The following is a 12,572-nucleotide window of genomic DNA, read 5'->3' as shown; positions in this document are numbered from 1 at the left end:
AGGGATACACACAAGCAGGCAAGGGTTAATGTCCTTGCACAGTGAGGAATACACACAAGCAGCTATTCTTCAGATAGACATGTGTTTTCTGTTTATGTCAATATCAATGTTGAGATGCCAATAAAATAACCTGCAGTATAAGGCCTGATCATCTGCCCAATTACACTAATCATCCTTTGGTTAGTCACACGGCTCCCCTGCTTAGCAGATGGCTGGGCAGACTGATCTATACCTACTGGTCCTTCAGAATTCAGAAATCTACTGAACAACATGTCTGGACACCATGAGTGAGGAATTCACACCCGAATGTCGAAAGGGTCATATTGAATGATGTCTTAGGACATCTGGTTGCCCCAGAGATCACAGAATAGCAGCCTGCTATTATTTTTGACCAGAGAACATTATGTTTGGTTTACCTGCACGTTACTTTTACAAATTGAGCGTTCACATTTAGAAAGTAAGAAATTCCATTTGAAAGAGATTTCTAGTGGGCTCTTAAACCATTGGAATCTGGGCTAGGGACACAGCTTACTCGGTGGACTTTTTCTCATCATACATAGGGTCTCTGTTCATTTCTCACTACGTGATGAGGGATGGTGGAAGATGCCTGTAATCCCAGCCTGGGAGGGAGAAGCAGAAGAACCAGAGGTTCAAGGTCATCCCTAGCTACACAGTGAGTTGAGATCAGCCTGGGACATATGAAGCCCTGTTTTAAAAACAGCATTTCCAACCATATTTGCTCAGCGTCCCAAATGACATGGTGTCCAGTGAGCCACCATCTCTGTATACTCCTCTGATAGCATGTTACCCAACTATATACATCTTCGGTCACTCATGGGGCTAGTATAAGACTTCTTATGTGGACTTCTCTGTGTCCACAGTATCTATGCGTAGCACACAGCAAGGGCGTGGGAGCTGAATAATGGGTTCATTGATTGGGTGGGTCCATTAATTCAAAGGATATCAAAATAAGGACTGAAGTTCCTGTCCCACTCAAGACTGTCTAGGTCTAGGGCTGGGAACCTTGCTCTGTGGGTTAAGTGTACACCATGTTAAGCATGAGTATCTGAATTCAGATCCCCCAGCTCCCATGTGAAAACCTCGTCAGTATCCTCAAAAAAAAAAAAAGGCTGGAGAATGGTAGAGGAGGACATTCTATATTGAGCTCCAGACTCCACGTGCACACACACAAATGTGTATGTGTATGCTCACGCATGCAACATACACATAAACCAGAACCCCACCCAATATCCACCCAAAAGATTTAGGACCTATAGCTTTTTCTTAGTTACGTATTTTTCATTATAATTCAACATATGGATAGGACTTAGGTCTGCAACATGAGAAAATGATTATTGAATCAAAACAGAAAATACTATGCTTCCTTCTTGCAAAGTAAGATAAAAAAAAAACATACAAATTCTCAAGACCCAGACTTGCAAAGCGTGGAGCAAAGGGGTCAGCAGACTGTCAGTGACTGCAGGCTAAGCAGATCCATCTCTTCCTACTGGATCATTTGTGAAACTGGTGACAATTAAGGGTCATTGTTCTTCCTGATTACGTAGAACTTGGGCATTCACTTGATACAGAAGATTTTGTAAAAATAGATATAAATGGGCCCTAAAATGGGAATGCAGGTGCAAACTCACCAATGTGTTCTGAGTTTAAACTCATGCAAATCATGAAAATGAAGACTGCATCAGCAAGCGAGGGTGCAGCTTTCCATACAGTCTCATTAACATCTCAAAGCCCTTTCATTATGAAAAAGTCGTAAAAGTTACGATCTAAAGCCAATATTCTTTAGGGGCACACATTTTCACCTCCAGTATGTCAATCAGGAAACCAGAAAGCATCAACAAAAGCAGATCAGATCTTAAGATCACTGATGCTGGAATTTAAAGTAGAGTAATATGCATGTTTTGAAAGCATCATGCTTTCCGAAATCTGTAGAGGGAGACAGTTCCCTGCAGCTTGGGTCCCCTCTGCAGGCAAAACTTAACATTATCTATGTAACTTTATAAACAGTATCTGGCATGCTGAGATCCAATTTCTCAATAGGATTTGTAAATCCCTTCAGGCTCTTGGAACACACTGGAAGCTTGGTTCATATCACTTGACCGGTGGAAATCTTAAGGCTTCTCCAATAATGCCCATCAGCAGAAAGTGTGTTTTCAGAATCTCGAGGCCAGATATTGGAGTGCAAGTGTTCTTTAAGCACAGAGACTCTCTGAAATCCTAATTCTGTAACAGTTCTTTGGAATTTGCTATTTTACTTCATAATATGTTTGTGTACAAAGTCAGATTTTCTTCCCACATCTCTAGTAAACCTGTCAAGAACATTTCTGTGTGACCTTCAGTTCCCTGGGGAGACAGACAAAGTTTGAATGCCTAATGATATACATTCTTATTTCTTAAAATATAATAATCCTGTACCCCCTGCAGGGACCCTGAGCAACATTTGCAAACCATACACACAGAGCTAATGTGTTAGTAACAAGGTGAGATATACTCATCCAGAATATACCTTTAAAATAATAACATCAGTGTTTACTACTACTGGACATTGCAGTGGATAGACTCTCCACTGGTTGTAACTGTGATGGCTAGTCTTGGTTGTCAACTTGAATATGTTTAGAATCAACTAAAACCTGATCTGCTGGGCACACCTGTGAGGAATTCTCTTAATTGGATCATTTGAAATAGAAAAACCCATCCGAAATCTGGGCCATGACTTCTGGTGGCAGTCCAAAAAAAAAAAAAAAAAGAAGAATGAGGAGGAGGAGGAGGAGGAGAAAGAAGAGGAGGAGAAAGAGGAGGAGGAGGAGGAGGAGGAGGAAGTTTTTGCTTTTTTTCTTGATTGCCTTTACTTTCATTGGCAAATTCATATAACCTGCTGTCAAAGCATTCCTTCACTGGTATTACAATCTACTTCTTCAGGACTCCAATACAAACCACAGAAGACTAGCTAAGATATTCAGCCTTGGGGGATGGATTCTTGGCCCAAGTTTGTGGAAATAGCAAGGCTTCTATATAACAGCACAAAGTGGGGCACTCAGCCCCTAATCTGGACTGAGACTAAACAAAGGCACTCAAGACTTTAAAACAAGCTCTGACTTGAGCTCCAGCCCTAGGACTTCCAGATGTCTCAAAACCTTTTCATTTCTTTGTCTGTGAAACAAAAGCCAAAGGGGGTTTTAATTTAAACTCTGGGGCTAAGAAAATGCCCTGTGACATACCTGTCCAAAAGATTGGACCGTGTGCCCACAGAATGGCATCTGCTAATGAAAAAAAAAAGGAAGCTAACTAACTAACTAACTGACTAACTGACTGACTAAGTTAGCTTTTACACTCACAGCACCCCATGCCATTGAGTCCCTCTTCTGAGGAAGACCAGGATCCTGACTGTCTAATGATGTCTGTGTGACCCAGTACTAGGCTCTACGATTGGACCACCCTCAAGTACAGTTTGAGAACACCACCACCACCACCTACCCTGCTCCCCTCCTGCCTGATGACCACCAACAGGTGCTCATTCATGACTGTCAGGAGATGAAAGATGAAACCAGGTATGTGGGAGCTGCAATAGTTATTTTAGCCAAATGATCCAGGCCCAAGCTAGGTACCTCAGCCTAGAAGCAGAGCTGATTTGTCTGATCCAGGCTTTTAGATGGGGAAAAGGAAAGTCCACTACCATATACATGGACAGTCGTTACGCTTTTACTACCGCACATGTCTGTGGTGTGAACTATAAAGAAAGAAGGCTTCTCACTACTGGGAAAGAGCAAAACCAAAACAACAACAACAACAACAACAACAACAACATCTTGGCCCTCTTAGAGGCTTTTTGGCTTCCCCTCCAAATTGCTGTCCTCCACTGTTGGGTCACTGACCTGGCTGCCCTGAGACCAGTGGAGACTAATGATATTCTGATGACATGCCCTGACCTGGTGCTGCCTGAGATAGAAAAGGAGAAATGGGCAGCTCAAACCCACAGGTTGATGGAGGACACCAGAGGGAAAGATTACTCTCCCAGAAACAAGGATCAGGATCCTGGTACCTGACATTCACCAAGCTACTCATGTTGGGTCCACACAACTTGAATTGCTCAGACCAAGGAATGTTATACCTAGACTGGACAGTCTAATGAGGGATGTCTTAGCCAGATACCAGGTTTGTGTTCAGGTAAATCCAAAATAGAACCCAGGAAGGGGTCCACATACCCACACAGGAGACCAACAGCTTGGTGAACTCTGAGAAAACTTACTTCACCAAGATCAGCCTGCCAGAGGAGGATACAAATACTTGTTAGTTTTTATAGATACCTTTTTCAGGTGGGTAGACACGTCTTCCACCTGGACTAAACCTGTTCAAATAGTAGCTTAAAGAGCTCCTCCACGAGTCGGTCCCCTGACTTGCCCTCTCCCTAGCTACGGGTCTGATAATTGCCTGGCTTTAAATTTAGACATCGATTGAAAACTTCATTGTGCATATAGACCTCGGAGTTCTGGGCATCTAGGGGAAAATTAGTATGTTAGAAAAAAATCCAACAGAACTCTAAAGTCTAGTGGAAGGTGCAAGGACCTTCCTTTGCTTTGCTTTGGGCCCACTGCACCCATGTAGGGTAGGGAGAGATTGACCCTCTATGGGACTATGTTTGGAAGACCTCCACAACTGCTTCCTCGGCTCAGAGACCAGCAGTTGTCAGAACTCTCTAACCACTCCTTTCTCAAGTCACTACTGGCCCTCCAGTCCTCCATAAAAGCTAGTCCTTAAACTACCTGAGAGACCCAGCCAACCTCTGAGTCCACCACCAGTTTGCACTTGCTTGAATCCAATGATGTTGTCTGGGTCAAGCAGGTAGCCAAACTGGCTGGTTGAAACCAACTTGGAAAAGACCCCATATGGTTACTGTCATTACCCCATATGGTGGTGAAGGTAGCTGGCATTATAGCATGGGTCCACCACACCCAAGTCAAGAAAGAAGCCACAGACACTGCTACCAAATGGACTGTCTCCTGGATTATGGACCCATTGAAATTAAGGTACCACGGGGCTCTAGTTCCTTCTACTCCTTACCCCTCTTCCTCCTCCCAGGTCTTATGCCTGGTATGAATATAGGGTCATGATTCAACTCCCACAGGCCTCAGGCTTGGACCTGGGATCTGAAGACAACAGACATAGGGAGGCATTAGCTAGTGTCACTGCAGTCCAGCAACCCATATTCATTTTGACCTTTGCTCACTGATGCCCACTCTAAGTGTCTGGTTGTATTGGAGAAAGGAAAGTCATGGGAGTTTATGTTTTGAGATAGGAATACAGAGTTTACAATCCAGTGTATACCCTGCAGCTGGGATCCCTAGTTGTCAGAACAAGGGAGTTTCCACTGCAAAAATTGGGACGCTAAAACAGAGGCTTCCTGAAAACATATGAATGAATATTTAGAAAAAAGTACCCTCCCAAGAAATGAACAATAGGAAAATGTAGTCCAATGTCCATAAAATTTAAAAAAGAATCTGAAAATTTTATACGAAAGATTCTGTCCTTTGTCAAACGGGGAAAATCTGGGAAATCAGACTCAGGAGGGGCTCCTGGGAATAAAGTTAATCATTCTCAGACAGAAACCAGCCAGGATGATGATGATGATGATGATGGTGATGATTATGCTTAGACACCTGTCCCCTGTACTATATAAGGATAGAAAGTAACCAGACCACCATCAGCCCATTGATTGACAAAATTCACTGTGACTGGGAACAGCCCTAATTAAGGTTAGAGGAATTCAAAGAGGCTAAAACTTGTTTAATATCCAAAACTTTAACCTAGGCAATTACCCTTATTATGATGCCTGCTACTCTGTCTTTCTGGTTAACTCAGCTGGACAATAGCAATATTACTCGGCCCCTGAGACTACCTGGTGGGCGAGTACTAATGGATTAACTGAATGTTCCTCTTCTGACACTTTCCAAACTAAGCAGATTGGTTTATCAGGGCGTAGAGCTATTGAAAGTTTCTGTTTCTGAATTAATACAACAGTTAGAATCCCTTATTGGAATGGTCCTACAACACTGGAGATGCTTAGACTGACTTCTCATGAGATAAAGGAAACCAGGTATGGCTTTGTGAGAAACATTTCTATGCTAACTCATCAGGAGTAATTAGAGAAAAATCTTGCCGTGGTTGGGGGACAACCTCAAAAAGAGAAAGACATAAATCAGATAATTGATGCCAGCCACTGTTCTCTTGGTCCCCTGGCTAACTACTCTGTTATCAGTACTGACTAGGCCTTTAATTTTCATCTGATAGGATTAATGGCGGGGACCTACATTTGAAACCATATGGCCAAGTATGTATCAATTTAGTAAATTTATTAGTCCTTAGGACCAACTACACATCCTTAGAGCACTATTTGACTCATTAACTAAGACTGTTGCCAGTGGGGAATGTAAACAGGGCCCTAGACCTTAGTAGGCTCCCATACCTTGGCATAACTGACCCCACGAAGGAGGTACCATTCAGGCCATAAAACTCAGCATGTAGACAATAACACCTGGCAAAATGACAAAGATCTAGTCCATCAAAGTCCATAGTTATGGGAAAGTCTCTTAAATGTACTAACCTTATGTTCTGACTTCTGTAGTTCTGCTTCTGGCTAACTGTTCTTGTTAACTGAAGTATGTCTTCTGAGAACATCATGGGTTTTGTGATTGAAAGCTCATCCTGAGAAATGCTCGGTGCTACACTGGGATCACGAACACCCTGTGTAGATTCTGGCCAACTAATAAAGACTTTCTATTGGCTTAAACCCATGTCTGAGCAACACTGGCCTTCTCTCTCGCGTTAGCTGCCACCTAGCATACAGGAATCTGTGTAACAACGGAGAAAATATGATTTATGTTGAAGGGACTGTAGCCAGCCTAAACATGGCAAACATGGCTCTGGCAGGTCTTGCCCTTCTCCTGAGTTCCCTGCGCCTTGCTAAAAAACATTAGATATATTCCTAAAGCTAGCCACCAAAGTCTATTCCCTTATTTGGCTACTTCTTCCTCCTGAAGTTGACTACCAAGGTCCAGCTACCAAAGTACTGGAGTCCAGCAATCAAAAGCCCCCATGGCTCACCTAATTAACATGTCCAATTAAAATTAAACACCTCATCTTAACACTGTCATTCACTTATGGGACAGTTCTGTCTCTTTATCCAGAGGAAGTCCTTTGTCTACCTCTGGGACAAATACCCCTTCCCCTCTTCCCTCCAGCTTCTCCCTTGTTCTCTATCTATTTTGTCTCCTATTCCCTGCCCTCTGTCCTTCTGGGGCAAATAAATCTCCTTTGTGCTGAGAACTTGGTCTTGGGGTCCTGAGCTGACACCAATCACTTCATATGTTACAGAAAAGAATTCAGAAAGTGAAAAATTCTTGAGGCCAAGTTTCGCGAGGTGATTGTAGAGATGGTTCTCTGCTTGACTGGGACTTAGTTTGCTGGTTCCTTCTGTCTGCGAAGATGTGTGGTTGACAGTCACGACTCCTGAGAGACTCAGCACAACCCACATGACTCCATTTTCTGCCTTTTTTATGAGGTTCCAGACTGAGGGACCTATTTGCTAATAAGAGCTTTGACCGCTGCACACATATGTGATGACATATAATGTTGCTAAGCACTTGGCTCATATTTTCTCATTTTGTCTTTAACTATTTGAGCCATAATATTCTTGTTTTGATAAGGAACCTGATGTAGCAAGTTCCAACAGTAAGACCCTAGCTCAAAACCAACAACAGTTTGAGGTTGCACAACCAGTAAGTGGGTAGAGATTAGAGTCTGTCACCTCCAATGCAGCCCCTGGCTTGCCAAAGTGATGGACAATTCAGAAGGCAAGACCAGCATCATCAGTTACAGAAGTTAGATGAAGCCTGCTTGCCAGTCCAGCAGTTTGAGCCATAGGAGGAAGTATTCAACTCAATACATGTTTATTCATGGAGGGAATTAAAAAAAGAGGATTCTCTGGATATGCTCCAGATCCCAATGGATGTTGGAACCTACCACTAATGTCTCAAAAGGAAAGGAGGACATGAACCTGAGGTCTTCTGTGAACCTCAAGAGATGTGGTAGTGACTTGTGCAGCTATTGCCTGGGGAATCATCTGTGTTGTGTTGGGGTAGGGCTGATGCTATGTGTATACAAATGCTAAATTCTGAATCCCAGGCTATGGTTGCCATCCAGATGAGTGAATTCTCACACATGCCAGCCTTTGTTGTGCAAACCTTCTTCCTCAATTGAAAGTTAGTTGGTGAACAGAAGGCTTAGAGCCTGTGATTGGGCAGCACAGAGAGAAAGGTGGGACTTGAGGATTGAGTGAGGAGTTTCAGGAGAGTCCAGGAGGGAGAAGGAGGAAGAAGATGGGGAGAGCAGGAGGTCTCCATTAGATGGGATGGCCAGGGAGCAGGTGGCTGAGAGGAGTGCACCCCGAGGACACTGATGGGGCAAAAACATCCCAGGGGAGACTCAAACAGTAACAAGAGGCATACAATTAAGATATAGGTGAAAATAGCCCAATCTAGCCTTACAGCTTGTAAAAAAACTACCAGGCTTTTGTATCTTTTATAAGGGATATATAGAATATATAATTCATTTACATTGTTGGTTGTTGGCACTTTTACCATTAGAAGATGGACAAAGCTACACCTAAGACACAAGAAATCTAAGTATGTGCATAATTTACTTTTACTGACAAAATCATGGAACTTGTAGGATCAAATTAATTTCTCAATCAGAGACACTGTACAGCTGCCTAAGGATTCCAATGTGATCCCCAATCACATTAGTTTCACCTAACAAAACTAGTTGTATTTGGATGCAAAATGTTGCTTAAATTATTTAAAAACCCTTTCCCTGTGTGTATGTGTGTGTGCCCGTGTATGGAGGTCAGTGTCCAGTGTCTTCATCTGTTTCTCTCCACCTTATATTTTTGAGACAGGGTCCCTCACTGGACCTGGAGCTCAGGGATTCAGCGGGGCTGGCCGGCCGTGAGCCTCTGTGGAGCTTGGGTTACAGCTGCGCATCCCATGCAGGGCGTTTTACATGTGAGCTCAGTCTCAGCCCTCACTTGGTCTTCATCCGCAGAACCATCTACCCAGCCCCTAGAAAACTTTCCTTGGTTTAAAGTTAACATTTTAACTACATTTATGTATTTATCTCTTGTGTGCATGTATCACCTGTAAGCATTTGCATGACACAGCATGTCTGTGGAGATCAGAAGACAACCTGCAGGTGGTTTTCTCCTTCTGTGTGGTCTTGGGGATCAAACTATGGTCATCAGCTATGGTGACAAGTGCCTTTCCCTTTTGCCTCCACTCCCCTCACACCTGAAATTTTTTTTGTTTGTTTTTTTGTTGTTGTTTTTTGTTTGTTTTTGAGACAGGGATTCTCTGTATAGCCCTGGTTGTCCTGGAACTCACTCTGTAGACCAGGCTGGCCTTGAACTCAGAAATCTGCCTGCCTCTGCCTCCCAAGTGCTGGGATTAAAGGCATGCACCACCACTGCACAGCTGAAAATTTTTAATTAAAAACTTTGATAGCTATTTTTCGAAAATGAAAATTGAATTATGGCCAAAGTACACAGGAGAAAAAGAAGACTTTGGCTTAATCTTTCATTCTTGTACAAATTAATGCACTGGTAGTCAAATGAGAAAGGATTTGGTTGAAAGGTTGTTGGGTTCAGACCATCATTTAACTAGTTCATAAGATAAAACCTGGATGAGGGTCAAGAGTTTAGAATATGCAGGACTGAATTCAAAAGTTAAGAGAGGGTCAGCCATACACTGTGCCCCATCTGAGAGTTCTTATCTCTGCTGAAAGTTTCAATGAAACTTGTCCTGTGGAAGACACCTTCATGCACAGACTGCCATCTTACCCAGACTGCCATGGTATACGAACTGCCACAGTGCAGGCTGCCACCTCAGACAGATTACCATGTGTGCACATTACCACTGTGCATAGAGTGCCATTGTGCATACATGGACATTGTACAGATTTCTGTCTTACACAGAGTACCATGGTACACAGACAGTATCATGCGCAGATAGCACTGGACACAGACTGCATCATACAGGGACTGTATCGTGCACAGACTACATTGTCCACGGACCGTATCATACACAGATTGCATCATACACAATCGGTGTTGTACATGGACTGCGTTGTGCATGAACGGTATCATGCACAGACTGCATTGCACACAAATGGTATCATAAAGGACTGCATTGTATACAGACGGACGGCATGGTGCATCAATCGTGCACGAATCACCACCACGTGAAGGTTACCATCTGCTCTGCTTGTTCAGTCACTTATCACAGTGGGGAGATTTCAACATGAACATAAACAAATTAACATTTTGTGTTAAATGTAGGAAATTTTGCAGTGATCATGATACTATGAATGTGTTATTTATTTATTTATTTATTTATTTATTTATTTTTGCTTTTAATGGAGACAGGGTTTCTTGCTATGTAGACCAGGCTGGCTTTCTCAGACTCACCTCCACTTCTGTCTCCCAACTGCTGGGATTAAAGGTGTGTGCTGCCACACCCAGCTGTGTTTATCATTCAAATAATAAATCTGCTTTATCAGGCAATCTATAAATCCAAGTTAAAACATAAACTGATTTTCTCTTACAGTCTGAAGTTAGCAGGTGTTGGCATATTTGACAGAGTTTGTAAACAGAACGGGGGTATTTTAAGAAAACTTCATTTAGTACAATTCTACATTTGAATTAGTAATCCTATATAAGTTGCTTAAAAGCTTGGGATATATTTTGCCTGTAAAGTTTATTAGTGCATTATTAGGTTCCTAAAATGCTTGAAAAGAGACAGCTTACACACACACACACACACACACACACACACACACACACACACACACAAAGACAAATATTTTGGCAGCTTTAAGTACTGACTTTTAAGTGGCACAAATGTTGTTACTGTTTTGTTTTTTATTTTGAGAATGTCTTATTTACTCTACGTTGGCTTCAAATTTACTATTTCGATCTTTTTGCTTCTCTTTCCTGACTGCTAAGATTACAGGCATGTATCACCATGTCTGGTAGGACATGTTAGGATCAAACCCAGGGCTTCAGGCAAGCACTCTCAAACCGAGCTACATCCCTAAGTCAGACTGGAGCAATTTAAGGAGAATTCAATTTGATAAATCTGAGTTACGTGAGCTTAGAAGAGAATGAGTAAAATAGCTATGAATGTCATAGTGAAATTGTAAATTATATAGTCTTTAAAATGACTATCTTTAAATTTAATATCTGCTTCCCTCAAATTAATACCAGGACTGAAGCATAGACTCAGTCAGGGAAGTGCTCACTTTACAATCTTTTTTTTAAATTTAATAAAATTTTAAAAACGTATTCACTTTACATCCCTCTTGCTGTCCTCTCTTGGTTACTCCCATCCCATAATCCTTTCCCTATGCCCCATCCCTTTCTCCTCTGAGCAAGTGGGGACCCTTGGGTATCCCCTCTACCCTAGCATTTCAAGTCTCTGCAAGGCTAGGCCCATCCTCTCCCACTGAGGCCAGACAAGGCAGCCCAGCTAGAAGAACATATCCCATAGACAGGCAACAGCTTTTGGGATAGCACCCGCTCCAGTTGTTTGGGCCCCATATGAAGACCAAGCTGCACATCACATCTGCTCCACATGTTTGGGGAGGCCTAGGTCCAGCCTGTGTAGGTTCTTTGGTTGGTGGTCCCGACTCTGAGAGCCCCAAGGGAAGACCAACAGAGTCAGCTAACCAAGCTCCATCTCTAGCCATACATGAACAAGGCAGGCACACGGACACATGCCTGTAATCTCAGCACTGGGGAACAGAAGCAGGTGGATTTCTATGGAACTTATTGGCTGTCTAGCCAAAGTGATGAACTCCAGGGTCATGAGGCCCTCTTTTTCAAAAACTAAGATCAAGTGTGATAGAAGACATCTGATGTTGGCATCTGGCCTTTACACACATGAGCACACAGGGGCGCACATGCACCTACATGAAACCACATGAACAGTTCACACACCCACCTAAGACACGCTACACACATATACATAAATTTACTACTAAACTCACTGTCCTTTTAAATATAATTAAGTTCAAGTTTTGTGAGCACATTCCTTGCATTCCTTGCATTTAAAGAACTCAGCAGACCCCTCTTCCTCAGTGAGCATTCTTTGTGTGAGGACTATGCTGTAGCTCTGTCATTGGCCAGATGATGTAACAGAAACACAAAGATGAGTGACCTGCCTGGGGTTACAGAGCCCACCCGCCAGTATTTCAGTGTGAATTTTAGGGTTCTGCCCCAAATTGCTGTCACTCTGAGTCGTGGATTGAATTTGGCTGGTTAGAGACCCCTCATCACACAGTCACATGGCTACTCACTGGCTTCTTCTTTAACTTTATCCATTTCTGCCATCAGTGAGACTTCTTTGTCAATGATGCTAGGAAAGAACAGAAACAAAAAGAACAAGAACTTAAAGTTAAACTTTCAAGTTAAAATTTCAAGTGATGGAAATACACACACACACACACAC

General features: G+C 42.7%; 1 protein-coding gene across 9 annotated transcripts in view; it reads right to left on the bottom strand.

Moving 5' to 3' along the window:
* Positions 1-12,572, bottom strand: part of Spats2l (spermatogenesis associated serine rich 2 like) — a 167,390-nt gene that overhangs the window by 10,258 nt on the left and 144,560 nt on the right. For all 9 annotated transcript variants that reach the window (XM_028765626.1, XM_028765624.1, XM_028765631.1 and 6 more), the window contains one exon: positions 12,421-12,479. In XM_028765626.1, coding sequence (XP_028621459.1) covers positions 12,421-12,479 — 59 coding nt within the window. The remainder of the gene's footprint in view (positions 1-12,420; positions 12,480-12,572) is intronic.

This window comes from Grammomys surdaster, unplaced genomic scaffold (assembly GCF_004785775.1).
Source record: "Grammomys surdaster isolate TR1022 unplaced genomic scaffold, NIH_TR_1.0 165, whole genome shotgun sequence".
In the NCBI taxonomy this organism is placed as follows: domain Eukaryota; kingdom Metazoa; phylum Chordata; class Mammalia; order Rodentia; family Muridae; genus Grammomys; species Grammomys surdaster.
The sequence above is the reverse complement of the archived record's forward strand: the minus strand, read 5'-3'. Positions and strand labels throughout refer to the sequence as shown.